Here is a 16,345-nt window from a genome sequence, read left to right as displayed (position 1 = left end):
TCTTTTCTTTCCTTCTTTCTTTCCTTTTTTTCTTTTCGTTCTTTTCGTTCTTTTTTTCTTTCTTTCTTTCTTTCTTTCTTTCTTTCTTTCTTTCTTTCTTTCTTTCGTTCTTTCGTTCTTTCTTTCTTTCTTTCTTTCTTTCGTTCTTTCTTTCTTTCTTTCTTTCTTTCATTCTTTCGTTCTTTCTTTCTATCATATTGACCCAACTTCTTGATCAGAAAGTCTTACCCCTCCCCCCCCCCCTCTCTCCCACCAGGTGCTGTCGCTGGGTGCTGATGTCCTGCCAGAGTACAAGCTCCAGGCCCCTCGCATCCACAAGTGGACCGTCCTCCACTACAGCCCCTTCAAGGCGGTGTGGGACTGGCTCATCCTGCTGCTGGTCATCTACACGGCTATCTTGACCCCCTACTCCGCCGCCTTCCTCCTCAACGACCACGAGGAGGCGGCTATGGTGAACTGTGGCTACTCGTGCTCGCCGCTCAACGTGGTCGACCTAATCGTGGACATCATGTTCATCGTGGACATCGTCATTAACTTCAGGACGACGTACGTCAATACTAACGACGAGGTGGTCAGCGCTCCACTGAGGATAGCGGTCCATTACTTCAAGGGCTGGTTCCTCATCGACATGGTGGCAGCCATTCCCTTCGACCTGCTCATCTACCGCAGCGGAGAGGAGGTGAGGAAGTGGGAGGAGGGGAAGGGCATTGTGGGTAAAGGAGTTTTGTGAGGACTACTGTGTGTTGGAATGCATCTTGGGTTATGAGGATTGTCAGATGTTATGATGACCTACTTAAGGCCTACATTGTACTTTTGACTCGATGCCTAAAGAACTGTGGTTGAGTCTTGAATTCAAAGGTTTGATTCCGTATTGAAGGGTGGTTAGATCCTGTATAGTGCTCTATAGAAAATCAATAAGGACCAATGAAAACTATTTGCATTGAGCTTTTGGGACCTCCAAGGTCAAATCTCCCTTTGAGTCCATCATTTATGGACCTCCAATTAACTAAAAGTAAGGGATATCCCCTCGAAGGCTGTGGAGCAGAAAAACAACTGTGAAAGGTTGTACTTTTAACCTTCTTGCCAATGTTTAATTAATTGAACCTGAAGTGGCCAGTGAGCCAAGGAAGTGGACATTTTCCCCAGAAGAGGACTAAAATGTCTTGCAAAGTGAGAAACTAGGCTTTCTGCCACGTAGGGAAGTAATCAAGTCCTTGTTTATTTGGTGTATTGACACGGTGGGGGCTCCTTAAGACAAGTGTGATTTGTGGGAACTGAACTGAACCCACTAACAGCACAGTATATAATAGAGAGGATTTAACTGCTGCTGAGGGATTGTGATTGGTTACAAGTCTGGGGCAGAGGATGATTTGCACATTCTGTACATTTCAGTAAGGTTGTTTATCCTAAATGGACAATAAAGCTTTAAAACTTTGAACTGACTTCCTAAATCAGGGGTGGCCAACCTTATCTGCAGAAGGCCCAGACTTTTGACTTTTGTTCCAGTCAAGCAGTCACACACCTGATTCAACCAGTTAACTAATAACATCCTTCAATCAAGACATAGATGAGATGAATCAGCTGTGTTAAAGCTTGGCTGGAGCAAAAGCCTGCAACACGGGCCCTGACAAGGTAAGATCGGACACTAAACAAACCATTTCTCCTCTCCTGCCAGACGACTACTCTGATAGGCCTGCTGAAGACAGCCCGCCTCTTGCGGCTGGTGCGCGTGGCGAGGAAGCTGGACCGCTACTCTGAGTATGGCGCCGCCGTCCTCTTCCTGCTCATGTGTACATTCGCCCTTATCGCCCACTGGCTGGCGTGCATCTGGTACGCCATCGGCAGTGTGGAGCGCAACGGCAGCATTGGCTGGCTCCACACGCTGGGCGAGTCTTTGGGGAAACACTACAACGAGACGGTGCAGGGCTCGGGCCCTTCCATAAAGGACAAGTACGTGACGGCACTCTACTTCACCTTCTCCAGTCTGACCAGCGTGGGCTTTGGCAACGTCTCCCCCAACACCAACTCTGAGAAGATCTTTTCCATCTGTGTCATGCTTATCGGATGTAAGTACGGGGGGGGGGGGTTACTGTGATTTGATTGGTTAGTAATGTGGTGGCTCCGCCTATGCTCAAATGTGATTGTTCCTTGTTTTGTTGCAGTGTTTGCTATCTTGGTTGCTGCGAACACTTTGAATGAACATTTGGGATAAAAACAGGTTTAGTGTTAGGGTCAAGATTACGGTTTTATGTCTAAAAAGGATCATGTGGATGTGGCCCATAAAGAAGGACTGTTTTACATTTCTGCCTCTCCAAGCAAATCCCGCTCAGTTCTGCAGCGTTGGGAGTGCAGAGACGATTCTGTCACGTTACAATATTAAGTGGATGATGATAATTACTATGCAGTCGCGAGTCTGACAGTGTTAACACAAGGTCAAAATGTTTTCTGGTAAAATATGCAATTAAGTATTTTGTCTAATGAAACTGGATTTAATCAAGCCATTTATCATTTCATGTCTTAATATATTAGCTAAATATTCCCTAGTAAGACATCAGCTAATATCTTTTTAATATAAATACACTTATCAAAATATCTTCCTCTCCATGAAACAATTTCCTTCGTCGTGTTTGCCTGCAGACACACATCATGTGGAGCAGGAAGAAAGTTATAACGATAATGACCAGATTTCTTTACAGATCTCTACAGAGTTAACACACATATGGAGATGATTGTTCATCACTCACACCTTGATGTTTCAGCCATCCATATACAGTACCATTAAAGGTTTAGACACACCTTCTCATTTCAGGTTCTTTCTTTCTTTATACTATTTTGTAGAATAATAGCGAAGGCGTCAAAACTATGAAATAACACATATGGAATTATGTAGTAACCAAAAAAGTGTTAAACAAATCCAAATATATTTTATTATTGACATTCTTCAAAGTAGCCACCCTTTGCCTTGATGACCGCTTTGCACACTCTTGGCAAAAAAATAAATATGTTTTTGCTTTTTCATTATGGGGTATTGTGTGTAGATTAATGATGAACAAGAAAATATTTAATCCATTTTGGTTTAAATATTAGCCTATCACTTGTGAGTTATATCTTATCACTTGTGAATGATGCCCGGCATGAGAAACAATGCCTTTTTTTGTGACTTTTTCAACTCATAGTCGCACACCTCATGTAGCCTTACCCATAGGCCTAAATGTTTGAATAGGTTTGTATCACAACTAGTGGCCAAATAACTTCTTCAAATTAAGCACATGAATCTGCTTTACAAGGGGTGTAGAGCCTAACAAGCATACATAAGCAACGCGTGAGTTTCAAGTTAGCGGGAAGATACTTTTGTTACCATAAAAATTTACCTTTATAATAAAAGCATTACATGCATAATTGCATTTGTGGTCACTTTTGATAATGGTGTTTTCTGCTAATGGAACATTTGCGCTTATAGCCTACTACCATGTGCACATTGCTGTGCTTATAATTCGAAAAGTAAATATGGACAGTTCTTCCAATATCTTCAATATGCACTTTGGAATTGGATAAGGACACGCACAGATGTGTCCCCGATGTGTCTGTCTTCACTTGTAGCCTGTGAGAAAGACCCGATCACGTGATGGAGCGCGCAGCACTCAAGGAGAAGGGCACAACGGCCACTGGCTACAAAATGCATGGATTTGTTTAGGATGCATTACGGCCACACAAAGGGGATGACACAGCGAAATTCTAGGCATTATCAAGTGCTTCTCAAATTGTGAATGAGTGACTGATGTAGTGCCTACAGCCTGCATAAAAAACAAAGCACAGCTCATGCCTTTCAAGCGACTTTTTTCAAATCATCATTAGAGTCTCATCATGCAGCCTTACAATGTGTTAAAAATCTAAACATACAGTATAGTCCAACATTTGTAGAACAACTCTAAATTAAGCATATAGGAATATATATTTATTTGTTAACCGCTCAACACAGAATAGCCGCATGCGTGCACTTCCTCATATCGTTGAGAGAAAATATCCTTTCAATTTTATTCAGCTTTGTTCAATTGTATTTTTCAAACAATAAAATAATGCCAAGGAATTCTAAGCCAATCTTGTGTAGCCCACAGCCATTTTGTCACGCCCTGACCTTAGAGATCCTTATTATTCTCTATCTTTGGTTAGGTGAGGGTGTGACTCTGGTGGGAAATCTATGTTTTCTATTTCTTTGTTGTTTTTGGCCGTGTGGTTCCCAATCAGAGGCAGCTGTCTATCGTTGTCTCTGATTGGGGATCATATATATATATATGATTTGATTTGATTTGATATATAAGTTGTGATTTTTCCGTTTGGGTTTGGTGGGGTGTTATTTTCTGTTTAGTGTCTGTGCCTGACAGAATTGTTCGCTTTCGTTTTTTTTGGATTTGTTATTTTTGTTTGAGTGTTTCTTGAAAAGAAATATCATGAACACTTTCCACGCTGCGCTTTGGTCCACTCTTCCTTCCACCGACGAGAGCCGTTACACATTTGGCATAACCAGATCAGGACCTAACATAAGGACAACTCAAGAGTATGCTATTCTGTTCTGAAATAGACTACATTTTCTTCATATCATGTTTCTTTCTAAAATAAATCATGGATTTATTGTGAAGGTGTAGGCTATATGACATGGATTTATTAGACTTTTTAAAATGTAGATTTCACGACCGCCACAGCCCTAGACATGAAGGGCCATGGCACATACAGTCACACACATCTGAGATACCATAACGTTGATCGTTTCTCAACTCACAATGCCCAAGGTGTCGTAGACAGCAGTAGTATTCTATTCACAAAATCCTAACTCTCTTCTCTCCTCTCAACCCTACAGCTCTGATGTACGCCAGCATCTTTGGGAACGTGTCGGCCATCATCCAGAGGTTGTACTCGGGTACAGCGAGGTACCACACCCAGATGCTGCGGGTCCGAGAGTTCATCCGGTTCCACCAGATCCCAAACCCACTGAGGCAGCGGCTGGAGGAGTACTTCCAACACGCCTGGTCCTACACTAACGGCATCGACATGAATGCTGTGAGTGACACACACACACACAAAAGACAGACACACACACACACACACACACATAAAGATACACACAGCACATTGATATCAACACAGTGCATAGACGTAAACACATACATCAGGGATGGGTAACTTTATTTTTAGGAACTCAGTCACGGTCTCAACTTGAGATGTGGTTGTGCATCAGCAGTCAGTCAATTAGTCCATGTCAGCTAAAATGTTTTATATTGGCAAGTTAGTCTGGCGGCCAGCTATCTAAACTTGTAGTAAGCATGGTCCAATTACCAACCGGGGTGGGGCCTGTTGATCATCTGTTATCATATTAAAAGCTGCAAACATTTGCCTCCACCCTTTGGCTAAATGTGTAGAATTGCAGGAACTTTGCTGTAAAACTGCACATTTGTCTCTCCGCCCCCTGGAAAAATGAGAAGAATGGCATGAAATTAGTTATAAAATTGCTAAATCTTCTCTCATCCCCATGGCAAAATGCAGGAAATTAACTTTAAAACTTGACTTTAATGGCAAGGTTGCCATTCCTGACATTCTGTACATGAATGCTATGATTCATACACACACACGATATGTTTTCTGCACAGTCTTTTAAAGACTCATTGAACTAAGAGAGGTCTGGCCTGAAAGCTGTAGTTGATTTTTGTTGATTAGGGTTGTCTGTACATATATCCTCCAATCAACTCCTCTCTCTCCCTAGGACTGAGACTATACTCTCTCCAACATGCTTGAAGTACCAAACGCAATAATGATGTAACCATTGACTTATTACATCATGTCTGCTAAATTACTCAAATGTAAATACATTACAGAAGTGCATTTTCTATGCAATTTAGGAACAAAATTCCTAACACGAAATTCCAATATTCCGTCTTAAAGCGGCAATTAACAGTTGAAACAATAGTGCTGGAGAAATTCATAGACAGCTATGGATGCAAGGACAGACCATCCATGATATTTTAACCTTTTTTTTAGGCTATATAGTGTTGTTTTTTTGTTTAAAAACCTTTTTTTGCTTTGTCATTATGGGGTATTATGTGTAGATTGATGAGGGAAAAAAACTATTTCATCCATTTTTAGAATAAGGCTGTAACGTAACAAAATGTGGAAAAAGTCAAGGGGTCTGAATACTTTCCGAATGCACTTTATACACATCTGTGTGTGTGTGTGTGTGTGTGTGTGTGTGTGTGTGTGTGTGTGTGTGTGTTTGCCCCCTTTCTGATTTCTTTCTGAATACATTCCCGAATGCACTGTGTTGTTCAAGAATCAATAGGTACATTTCAGTACAAAAATTGATTAAGTAACAGCAGCTTGCCCCTTTAACTCAAGTGTTTAATGTAAATGATTAAATGTTAAAGATAGAGGAAACAAACAAGCCGTGTCACTTGTTAACTCAACTTCCTCATTATGTTAGGTTGAGAGTCCATTGAACTGTGTTGGATAAGTGAAATGCTTGTTGTGGTGATTATAGTGGTCGTTGTGATGTAGCCCCGGCCTGATGTCTCTCTGACTGAAGGTCAGTCGTATACTCTGTCTTTTAATGATGAGGAAATGTGGCTGCCATGTCCGTAACAGTTTGTCTGTCTGGGCTGGGTAGAGATGGACCAATGACTGTATATATGAATGGACAAAGCCATTGATCACGTGACACCATTCACTCCTATGTAAAGACTCAATAGCGCATTGAAGACAAATGAAGTTGGTTAAGATGGCGTCTCATGGAGACAATATGCACAGTTTCAGCTACTCCAGGAAGTGATGTTGCAGGTTAGTTCAGTGCTGCCCCCTCTCATTAAATAACTCAAGTTGAATGCTGACCTGGGTACTGCAGGCTGCCATTAGCAACTCAATTATCCTCATTACTTCGTTCTGTGTAAGATTTTAAAGAATCAGTTCAAGAACATACATCTGGTGTATTAGAAGTCATTATTGGTTCCATGATTGTATTTGATTATACATTTTTTTACACGAAGATTGATCACGAAAATCTGCATTTTTCCATTGACTGTAATGGGGATCCTGTTTTCTGCTAACAGTGGCTGTGGTACCGAGGTCGGCCTTGAACTTCCATGGCTTCAATGAGAGATCAAGATGGGGGGGTGTTTTCGAGACGTTGGTCGAGTCGCACATAGAAAAACTCCTTCTCTTTTCTCTGAAAAATTGAGGGAAGCCCCTTGCTGGCGGGGAAAATCATTAAATTAGTTTCTTGTAATCATTTTAACTACATAGGTAGAGCTGCAGCCTTACAAGTGGAAGTATTACTGAGGCAGATTGCTGATGAAATATTGTAATTGTTTTGGGTAAACATTTGATTTGCCTCTACATATCAGAAAATTACATTTTTCATGGTTTGTTGTTCAAAGACAGCAGTGACATCTACACTGCTTGTCATAGACTCGCTAGACAGTAACACTCTCTCTCGCTCTCTCTATCCCCCTCTCTCCCACCTCCCGCCCTCTCTCCCCCGCTACTAGGTGTTGAAGGGGTTCCCAGAGTGTCTCCAGGCTGACATCTGCCTCCACCTCAACCGTACCCTCCTGGAGAACTGCAAAGCCTTCAAGGGCTCCACTAAGGGCTGCCTGCGAGCCCTGGCCATGAAGTTCAAGACCACCCACGCCCCGCCCGGCGACACCCTGGTGCACGCCGGCGACGTGCTCACCGCCATCTACTTCATCTCCCGCGGCTCCATCGAGATCCTCCGAGGCGACGTGGTGGTGGCCATCTTGGGTGAGGATGATAGACGATAGGAGCTACTATTACTGTAGCATGTATCAACCCAGATGGTCCAGGTTCTACGGCTAGTCTAGCATGTATAGGCTACCAAATGAAAGACTATAGGCTCTACTGTCACTCTATAGGGTCTACTGTTGCTAGAGTAGCATGTGCCAAGCCAAAGGGGAAATGAATTGAAGAACAAAGTGAATTTGGTATATTCAGATATGATGTGCTAGGGAAACTCATGATGGTCAGAGATGGGCAAATAAGATATACAGACTTTCAAAGGCAATTCTCCCGAAGACAAAATAATATATAGGCCAACACTGCCATCTACTGGGCAAAAAATATGACCCAATTTATACCTCATACAGCTTCAAACTCTGGGCAGCCGAGAAGGGTGAAATGCTACTTCATTGAACAAGCACTGCTATGTACCATTTGGAGTTATTGTACATTTGCCATGTAACTTCCCAGTAATAACATAGCAGTGTAAAACATGAGCATTTTTCGGTGCATGTAGAAGTGTCCTCTCTTCACTCACAGGGAAGAATGACATATTTGGCGAGCCCATCAACCTTTACGGGCGAGCTGGGAAGTCTAACGCCGATGTGAGAGCTCTGACCTACTGTGACCTCCATAAGATCCACAGAGAGGACGTCCTGGAGGTGTTAAACATGTACCCCGAGTTCTCCGACCACTTCTGGATGAACCTGGAGATAACCTTTAACCTCCGGGATGTGAGTGACCCTAACTTCCTCAAGACAGGTCAAGGCCATAAAAACGCACATTCAAATATTCACGTATGAATGCAAAAGGGTGAATGAATGAATGAATTTGGGAATTATTTCCATTGTGCATCCCTATGGAGGACCTATATAAGCCCTCTAACATCAGTTTGTGATTTTTCGAGACGTTTTCTTTGTCAATCCCTGCAGACCAATATGATTCCTGGCTCTCCAGAAAGTGACAACTCAGACTGTATAGGATTCAACAAACTGCGCAGACGCAAACTATCATTCCGGCGCCGGACAGAGAAGGGTAACCACCACATTCCCTTTCACACCTTCATTTCTGTTCATGAGTGCAAAACGTATTATTTTCTCTGCGGTGCCCAGAAGAAAACCCCTAATGCTCAATGATGACTCCCATGCACACTCAGTTGTTCATCACAAATAAAGTTTTCCATTTCCATGCAGTGTGTCATCATCTGTCCTTGTTTCTTACATTTACAATTTAGTCATTTAGCAGAAGCTCTTATCCAGAACAATAAGTGCAGTCACGTACTCATAGCTAGAGGAGACAACCACATTTCACAGTTATAATAAGTACATTCTTCCTCAGTAAAGTCGTTATCATCAGCAACTCAACTTGTCCTCTCAGATGATGCAGATGCAGGAGAAATTAAAAAGGAGAGAGACAATAAACCACTACGGCGGAGACAGAAGGAGGCGGCCAGTAACCAGGGGGAGGGGCCTCTGAGCTCAGTGTCCTCCCACTCCAGTGGCGATGAAGGGGAGGAGTCTGTGGTCACATGCCCTGCCCCTCCATCGGCTCTGCATGAGATGTCCCCGGCTCAGGCCACCACCCTGAACTTCAGCGACACTCCCGAGGGGGAGGGAGACCCAAAGGGGGGCAACACCTGCAATGCACTCACAGGTGGGTCTGGGCATCAATGTGGAAACAAACGATACACACACACACACACACCTCATTAACTTCCATAGCAGACATACCCTAGGGCACATTCATGTAAAACAGTATACCCTGTTCTTTACCCTTCCTTCCTCTCCCCTCTCTTCACAACCAGGAGCATTTTCAGGGGTGTCCAACATCTTCAGTTTCTGGGGTGAGAGTCGGGGCAGTCGTGAGTACCAGGAACTGCCGCGCTGCAGCCTGCCCTACCCTCCCCCTCTTAACACGCCCCTCAACAGCATTGGCCGCAGGCAGCGCACCGAGCTGGAGAACAGACTGGACCTGCTGCAGAAGCAACTCAACAGGTACAGAGACATAGACATAGAGAGACAGAGACATACAGAGGCATAGAGGGACAGAGGCGTAGAGGGACAGAGGCGTAGAGGGACAGAGGCGTAGAGGGACAGAGGCGTAGAGGGACAGAGGCGTAGAGGGACAGAGGCGTAGAGGGACAGAGCAATACGGGGAAAGAGGTATACAGGGACAGAGCAATACGGGGAAAGAGGTATAGAGGGACAGAGCAATACGGGGAAAGAGGTATAGAGGGACAGAGCAATACGGGGAAAGAGGTATAGAGGGACAGAGCAATACGGGGAAAGAGGTATAGAGGGACAGAGCAATACAGGGAAAGAGGTATAGAGGGACAGAGCAATACAGGGAAAGAGGTATAGAGGGACAGAGCAATACAGGGAAAGAGGTATAGAGGGACAGAGCAATACGGGGAAAGAGGTATAGAGGGACAGAGCAATACAGGGAAAGAGGTATAGAGGGACAGAGCAATACAGGGAAAGCGGTATAGAGGGACAGAGCAATAGAGGGACAGAGCAATACAGGGTAGCGGTATAGGGACAGAGCAATACAGGGGAAAGCAGTATAGAGGGACAGAGCAATACAGGGAAAGCGGTATAGAGGGACAGAGCAATACAGGGAAAGAGGTATAGAGGGACAGAGCAATACAGGGAAAGAGGTATAGAGGGACAGAGCAATACAGGGAAAGCGGTATAGAGGGACAGAGCAATACGGGGAAAGCGGTATAGAGGGACAGAGACATACGGGGAAAGAGGTATAGAGGGACAGAGCAATAAAGGGAAAGAGGTATAGAGGGACAGAGCAATACATGGAAAGCGGTATAGAGGGACAGAGACATACGGGGAAAGAGGTATAGAGGGACAGATCAATACGGGGAAAGAGACAGAGACATACAGGGACAGAGACAGAGACATACAGGACAGAGACAGAGACATACAGGGACAGAGACAGAGACATACAGGGACAGAAAGGGACAGAGACAGAGACATACAGGGACAGAGACAGAGACATACAGGGACAGAGACAGAGACATACAGGGACAGAGACAGAGACATACAGAGACAGAGACATACAGGGACAGAAAGGGACAGAGACATACAGGGACAGAGACATACAGGGACAGAGACAGAGACATACAGGGACAGAGACAGAGACATACAGGGACAGAGACAGAGACATACAGGGACAGAAAGGGACAGAGACACACAGAGACAGGGACAGAGACGGACAGGGACAGAGACATAGACATACAAGGACAGAGACACACAGAGACAGGGACAGAGACAGACAGGGATAGCGACAGAGACATACAGAGACAGAGACATACAAGGACAGGGACAGAGACATACAAGGACAGGGACAGACACATACAGGGACAGAGACAGACGGGGTCAGAGACAGACAGGGACGGAGACATACAGAGACACACAGAGACAGGGACAGAGACCGACAGGGATAGCGACAGAGACATACAGAGACAGAGACATACAGAGACAGAGACATACAAGGACAGGAACAGAGACATACACATACAGGGACAGAGACAGACATATACAGGGACAGAGACAGACACATACAGGGTCAGAGACAGGCGGGGTCAGGGAAAGTGCAGGGACACAGACAGGGACCAGAGCAGGGACAGGTCAGAGACAAGGACAGAGTTAGCTATAGCCCTCTGAGAAAATGGTTAGAATGAGTGTATAAAAGATATACAAATGGGAATATAGGGCACAGCTGCTAGTCTGCTACTCCACTGTATCTGCTTCCATTATGTCTTGTACCACAGTGTCTGATACAAGTCTGTCCCCTGTCAGAGTAATGGAAGTACCCAGGCCTGGTGTTCGCACTCAGCTGACACTTCTCTCTGTAACCCTACCTCATTATTCATATTTATCAGTCTGATTCTGACAGACATCTCCCCCTCCTCTTCTCCTCTCCTCTCCTCTTCTTCTCTCCTCTCTTTTTCTCTCCTCTCTTCATCTTCTCTCCTCCACAGTGGAGTAACTGTTATATTAGTCCCTATGGTCTTATCCTGTCAGTGCCCATTGTCAAGGCTCATTGAGGTCAAAGACCTCCATTATCTAGAAGGCTGAGGCTATGCCTGCTTTTGTGTCTGTTTTGGGAGAGTTACTGTAACATGATTGGCCAGTAATGCTTCTTGGGGGATGCTCCAGGGTAGGTGTCAGCATTTCTGACATGTGTATGCGTGTGTGTGTGTTCGTGTGTTTCTCTCTTCAGGCTGGAAACGAGGATGTCGACAGACATCGGGGCAATCATGCAACTACTACAGCGTCAGATGGCCCTGGTGCCCCCAGCCTACAGCACTGTGTCGTCTCCCCCTCAGGCCTCACCCTACCCTGGCCCTGGTCCTGGAGAGAGGCTGGTGCAGTCTGAGACACTGGCTTCCCTCTCACAGGTACTAACACACACACAGGAGATAGACACGTACATGCAGATACACCTGTAGACACCTGTATACATGCACTCATACACATGCCCACACACTCAGTTGCGTCCACACACACACACACACACACACATATATACAGACACACTCAAAAGGGTCTTCTCTGAATCACTCCTTGTCTGCATCTCTCCTCCAGATCTCACACCCCCAGGACTTTGAGGAGTTCCCCGGCAAGTTGTGTGACTCTCTCCGCAGCCCTGATCAGCTGCACCCCCAGGACTCGCCTCTGGTCAGCCCCACCGAGACACAACGAGACACCACTGGGCTGGGCAGCTTAATCCTGGACCTGGACCTGGACCTGGGCAGCCTGGAGCTAGAACTAGGGGCTGGGTCAGTGGCAGGGTTGGAGTCAGGGATGCGGGCAGGTTCAGGGTTGGGGTCAGGGATGCGGGCAGGTTCAGGGTTGGGGTCAGGGATGCAGGCAGGTTCAGGGTTGGGGTCAGTGGAAGGAGCGAATGGCCTGGACCCTGACACCCAGCGAAGGCTCTCTCTGCCTGAGCCACAGACGCCCCTGGATTCACAGACACCGCAGAGGCACAGCTCCGACCCTGGGGGGAGCTAAGGAGCGGTGAGGGGGAGGGAGGAGAATAGGGACAGAGAGAGGGAAAGGAGGGGTAGCTCTGTTTTCCCTCTTTCCCAGTCACACATCTCATTGGGTCCGTTCCCTCAGTCCAGGCGTAAACAGACACACATAAGGGGGTGTCCCTTTTCTCCCTTCAGCCTCTAAAACCTCACCTATAGGCACTGAGTGTGTCTCACCTCTGACCTCTAACCTCTGACCTGAGGAGAAACCTTGTTTGGAGAGGGGGGGGGGTGTCTCTCTTTTTCAGGGGTCCTTTCCCCTATCCAGCTCCTAACGTTACCACAGCGTTACCAAACCCAGAGAGAGAGAGAGAAGCACAGCCCTTCTGAACTCAGTCCGGTCCATTCTGGCCTACAGATGACTACAGACCGCTCAGTCACATGACTGGTTCTGTTAAGAAACGTCCCTTTACTGCTGTATCCAGTACTGGATTACCATAATGGGGTGGGGAAAAAACAATCATAATTATATAAGTAGCCATTATGTCTTGCACTGAAATTTACAGACATTCTATCTAACATGTCCGTGACGCTTCCGAAAACTGGTTGGTTGGTGGACTGTAGTGTTAGCTGGCCTAACAGAAACTCTGGTGTCCTGTCCTGTCCCCATCATTGGCCCCTTTTCCCTAAGGTCCATATCCCCGGAGGCGGAGCCAAGGCCCCAAGAGCATACTGGATTGGCTGGTTTGCACCTCAGGGGTGGGGTTGGAGGAAGGGTTTAAAAGCCATGACTTCTTTGATGAACATATCAAATCGCTACCAGAACCGTGTACAGATTGCTAGATAACTGTCTTTGTACAGTTCAGTATGCAAACACTGGCGAGAGAGGAATGTTGTATCCTATATCTGTGTTGATAACATCAGATTCAGGTTCCAAAGCTTTTTGCCCTAGTTTTGTCGGTAGTTCACAAAGCATAACACCCATCTAACACCTGAAGAAGAAAATGACCCACATTTACCCGTCCAAGGATCTGACTACACAGCAATACTCAGCCCCAGGAGAGAACACACTCCACACACGTTACAATGTAGATCCTCCATCCTCTCCCCGTGTTGCTGTACTACCACAGGGGTCCTGTCTCACTCCCTCCCTCCACCTGTCCTTTCTCTGGGGAGAGTCTCTGCACATGGTAGTTGATGGCGGCCTGCGATACGCGGGGAACCTGAAGATTGTATTTAACCGCTTGCTGGTCTGAGCTTCTTATTTATTCATTGGTTTTAGTCGTTTCATGTTGTAGATTGTACCAAATATGATTTCTCGTTTTGCAGAAAGAAGATGTACAGTTTAAACTTATTTGGTGGAGGGAATTGAAATAATATTTTTTTGTTGTAAATGTGAACAGGTACCTCTCCCCACATGGGTACCTCTCCACCAGGTACCTCTCCCCACATGTGTACCTCTCCACCAGGTACCTCTCCCCACATGGGTACCTCTCCACCAGGTACCTCTCCCCACATGGGTACCTCTCCACCAGGTACCTCTCCCCACATGGGTACCTCTCCCCACATGGGTACCTCTCCACCAGGTACCTCTCCCCACATGGGTACCTCTCCACCAGGTACCTCTCCCCACATGGGTACCTCTCCACCAGGTACCTCTCCCCACATGGGTACCTCTCCACCAGGTACCTCTCCCCACATGTGTGTGTTTGTTTTAAATGTTATGTCAGTACAACCATTATAGATGCTACTTGAGTAATATGACTGTTTGACAGGAGTTGCACTTTATTATTCTAATTCTAATGATTATTTACTCTTCATCAACCCCGACCAGAGATGTTAGCACTGATGTCAGTGTTCACCCACTGGGCACAGACATTAATTCAACATCTATGTTGGTTGAATGTCATTTTGTTGACATGACGTGGAAACAACAATGATTCAACCCGTGTGTGTCCGGTGAGCAGTAAGATAATATTCTCATCAGATCTGAGAAGGGGGTGGAGAGAAGGGGTGGAGAGCAGGGGTGGAGAGAAGGGGTGGAGAGAAGGGGTAGAGAGCAGGGGTGGAGAGCAGGGGTGGAGAGAAGGGGTGGAGAGAAGGGGTAGAGAGCAGGGGTGGAGAGCAGGGGTGGAGAGAAGGGGTGGAGAGAAGGGGTGGAGAGCAGGGGTGGGAGGGGTGGAGAGGGGGTGGAGAGCAGGGGTGGAGAGAAGGGGTGGAGAGAAGGGGTGGAGAGAAGGGGTAGAGAGCAGGGGTGGAGAGAAGGGGTGGAGAGAAGGGGTGGAGAGAAGGGGTGGAGAGAAGGGGTAGAGAGAAGGGGTGGAGAGAAGGGGTGGAGAGAAGGGGTAGAGAGCAGGGGTGGAGAGAAGGGGTAGAGAGCAGGGGTGGAGAGAAGGGGTGGAGAGAAGGGGTAGAGAGCAGGGGTGGAGAGAAGGGGTAGAGAGCAGGGGTGGAGAGAAGGGGTGGAGAGAAGGGGTGGAGAGAAGGGGTAGAGAGCAGGGGTGGAGAGAAGGGGTGGAGAGAAGGGGAGAGAAGGGGTGGAGAGAAGGGGTGGAGAGCAGGGGTGGAGAAGGGGTGGAGAGAAGGGGTAGAGAGCAGGGGTGGAGAGCAGGGGTGGAGAGAAGGGGTGGAGAGAAGGGGTAGAGAGCAGGGGTGGAGAGAAGGGGTAGAGAGCAGGGGTGGAGAGAAGGGGTGGAGAGAAGGGGTGGAGAGAAAGGGGTAGAGAGCAGGGGTGGAGTGGAGAGAAGGGGTGGAGAGAAGGGGTAGAGAGAAGGGGTGGAGAGCAGGGGTGGAGAGAAGGGGTGGAGAGAAGGGGTAGAGAGCAGGGGTGGAGAGAAGGGGTAGAGAGCAGGGGTGGAGAGGGGTGGAGAGGGGTGGGAGAGCAGGGGTGGAGAGAAGGGGTAGAGAGCAGGGGTAGAGAGCAGGGGTAGAGAGCAGAGGTGGAGAGAAGGGGTAGAGAGCAGGGGTAGAGAGCAGGGGTGGAGAGAAGGGGTGGAGAGCAGGGGTAGAGAGCAGGGGTAGAGAGCAGAGGTGGAGAGAAGGGGTAGAGAGAAGGGGTAGAGAGCAGGCATGAGGTATAGGGGGTGATGAGAAGGGTGGAGAGCTATTAGCTCCCAGAGTAAGATTTAAACAGTGAGAGTTAAAGTGAATCCCAAAGCGGTGAGTAGTGTTTGTGTGTAGTGTGTATCCTGCACGGTGCAAACACATTGTATCTGTATACAGGGAAGAATAGAAGCAGGTGAGGTAGCTGAAGGAGGCAAAACAGTGTTTTGAAGTGATGAGTAATGAACATTAAATTACTATATATATTTAGCTTGTTAGAAAAAACTGAATCACTAAGGCAAAGAAATGTGTCAGGTTTCAGCTAAGACACGCAAGCAGGCACACACACACACATGCTATTAGGCGCACTGTTCACTGTTAATCACTGTTAGTAATATCTTTGCATGTACAAAGTGCAGTAAAACCTGTGTTAGTGAATTGGAAGACAGATAATGCATGAATTGTGCTTTGGGATAATGCATTTTAGTGTTGAACCAAAGCAACTGAAGGGAAGCAATTACTGTATTCTGCATTGAATTG

At 46.5% G+C, this 16,345-nt stretch overlaps 1 protein-coding gene across 1 annotated transcript in view; it reads left to right on the top strand.

Annotated features, from left to right (window-relative positions):
* The window catches only part of kcnh2b (potassium voltage-gated channel, subfamily H (eag-related), member 2b), a 317,198-nt gene extending 302,427 nt beyond the window's left edge, over window positions 1–14,771 (top strand). Inside the window, exons 7-16 of the mRNA XM_065019434.1 lie at window positions 257–679; window positions 1,676–2,066; window positions 4,856–5,055; window positions 7,530–7,782; window positions 8,317–8,510; window positions 8,709–8,811; window positions 9,154–9,429; window positions 9,581–9,770; window positions 12,013–12,190; window positions 12,378–14,771. Of these exons, the coding sequence (XP_064875506.1) occupies window positions 257–679; window positions 1,676–2,066; window positions 4,856–5,055; window positions 7,530–7,782; window positions 8,317–8,510; window positions 8,709–8,811; window positions 9,154–9,429; window positions 9,581–9,770; window positions 12,013–12,190; window positions 12,378–12,803 (2,634 nt within the window). The 3' untranslated portion in view covers window positions 12,804–14,771. The remainder of the gene's footprint in view (window positions 1–256; window positions 680–1,675; window positions 2,067–4,855; window positions 5,056–7,529; window positions 7,783–8,316; window positions 8,511–8,708; window positions 8,812–9,153; window positions 9,430–9,580; window positions 9,771–12,012; window positions 12,191–12,377) is intronic.
* Window positions 14,772–16,345: the final 1,574 nt, after the last annotated feature.

This window comes from Oncorhynchus nerka, linkage group LG6 (assembly GCF_034236695.1).
Source record: "Oncorhynchus nerka isolate Pitt River linkage group LG6, Oner_Uvic_2.0, whole genome shotgun sequence".
NCBI lineage: Eukaryota > Metazoa > Chordata > Actinopteri > Salmoniformes > Salmonidae > Oncorhynchus > Oncorhynchus nerka.
Note: the sequence above shows the minus strand (reverse complement) of the source record. Positions and strands in the feature narration are given on the sequence as shown.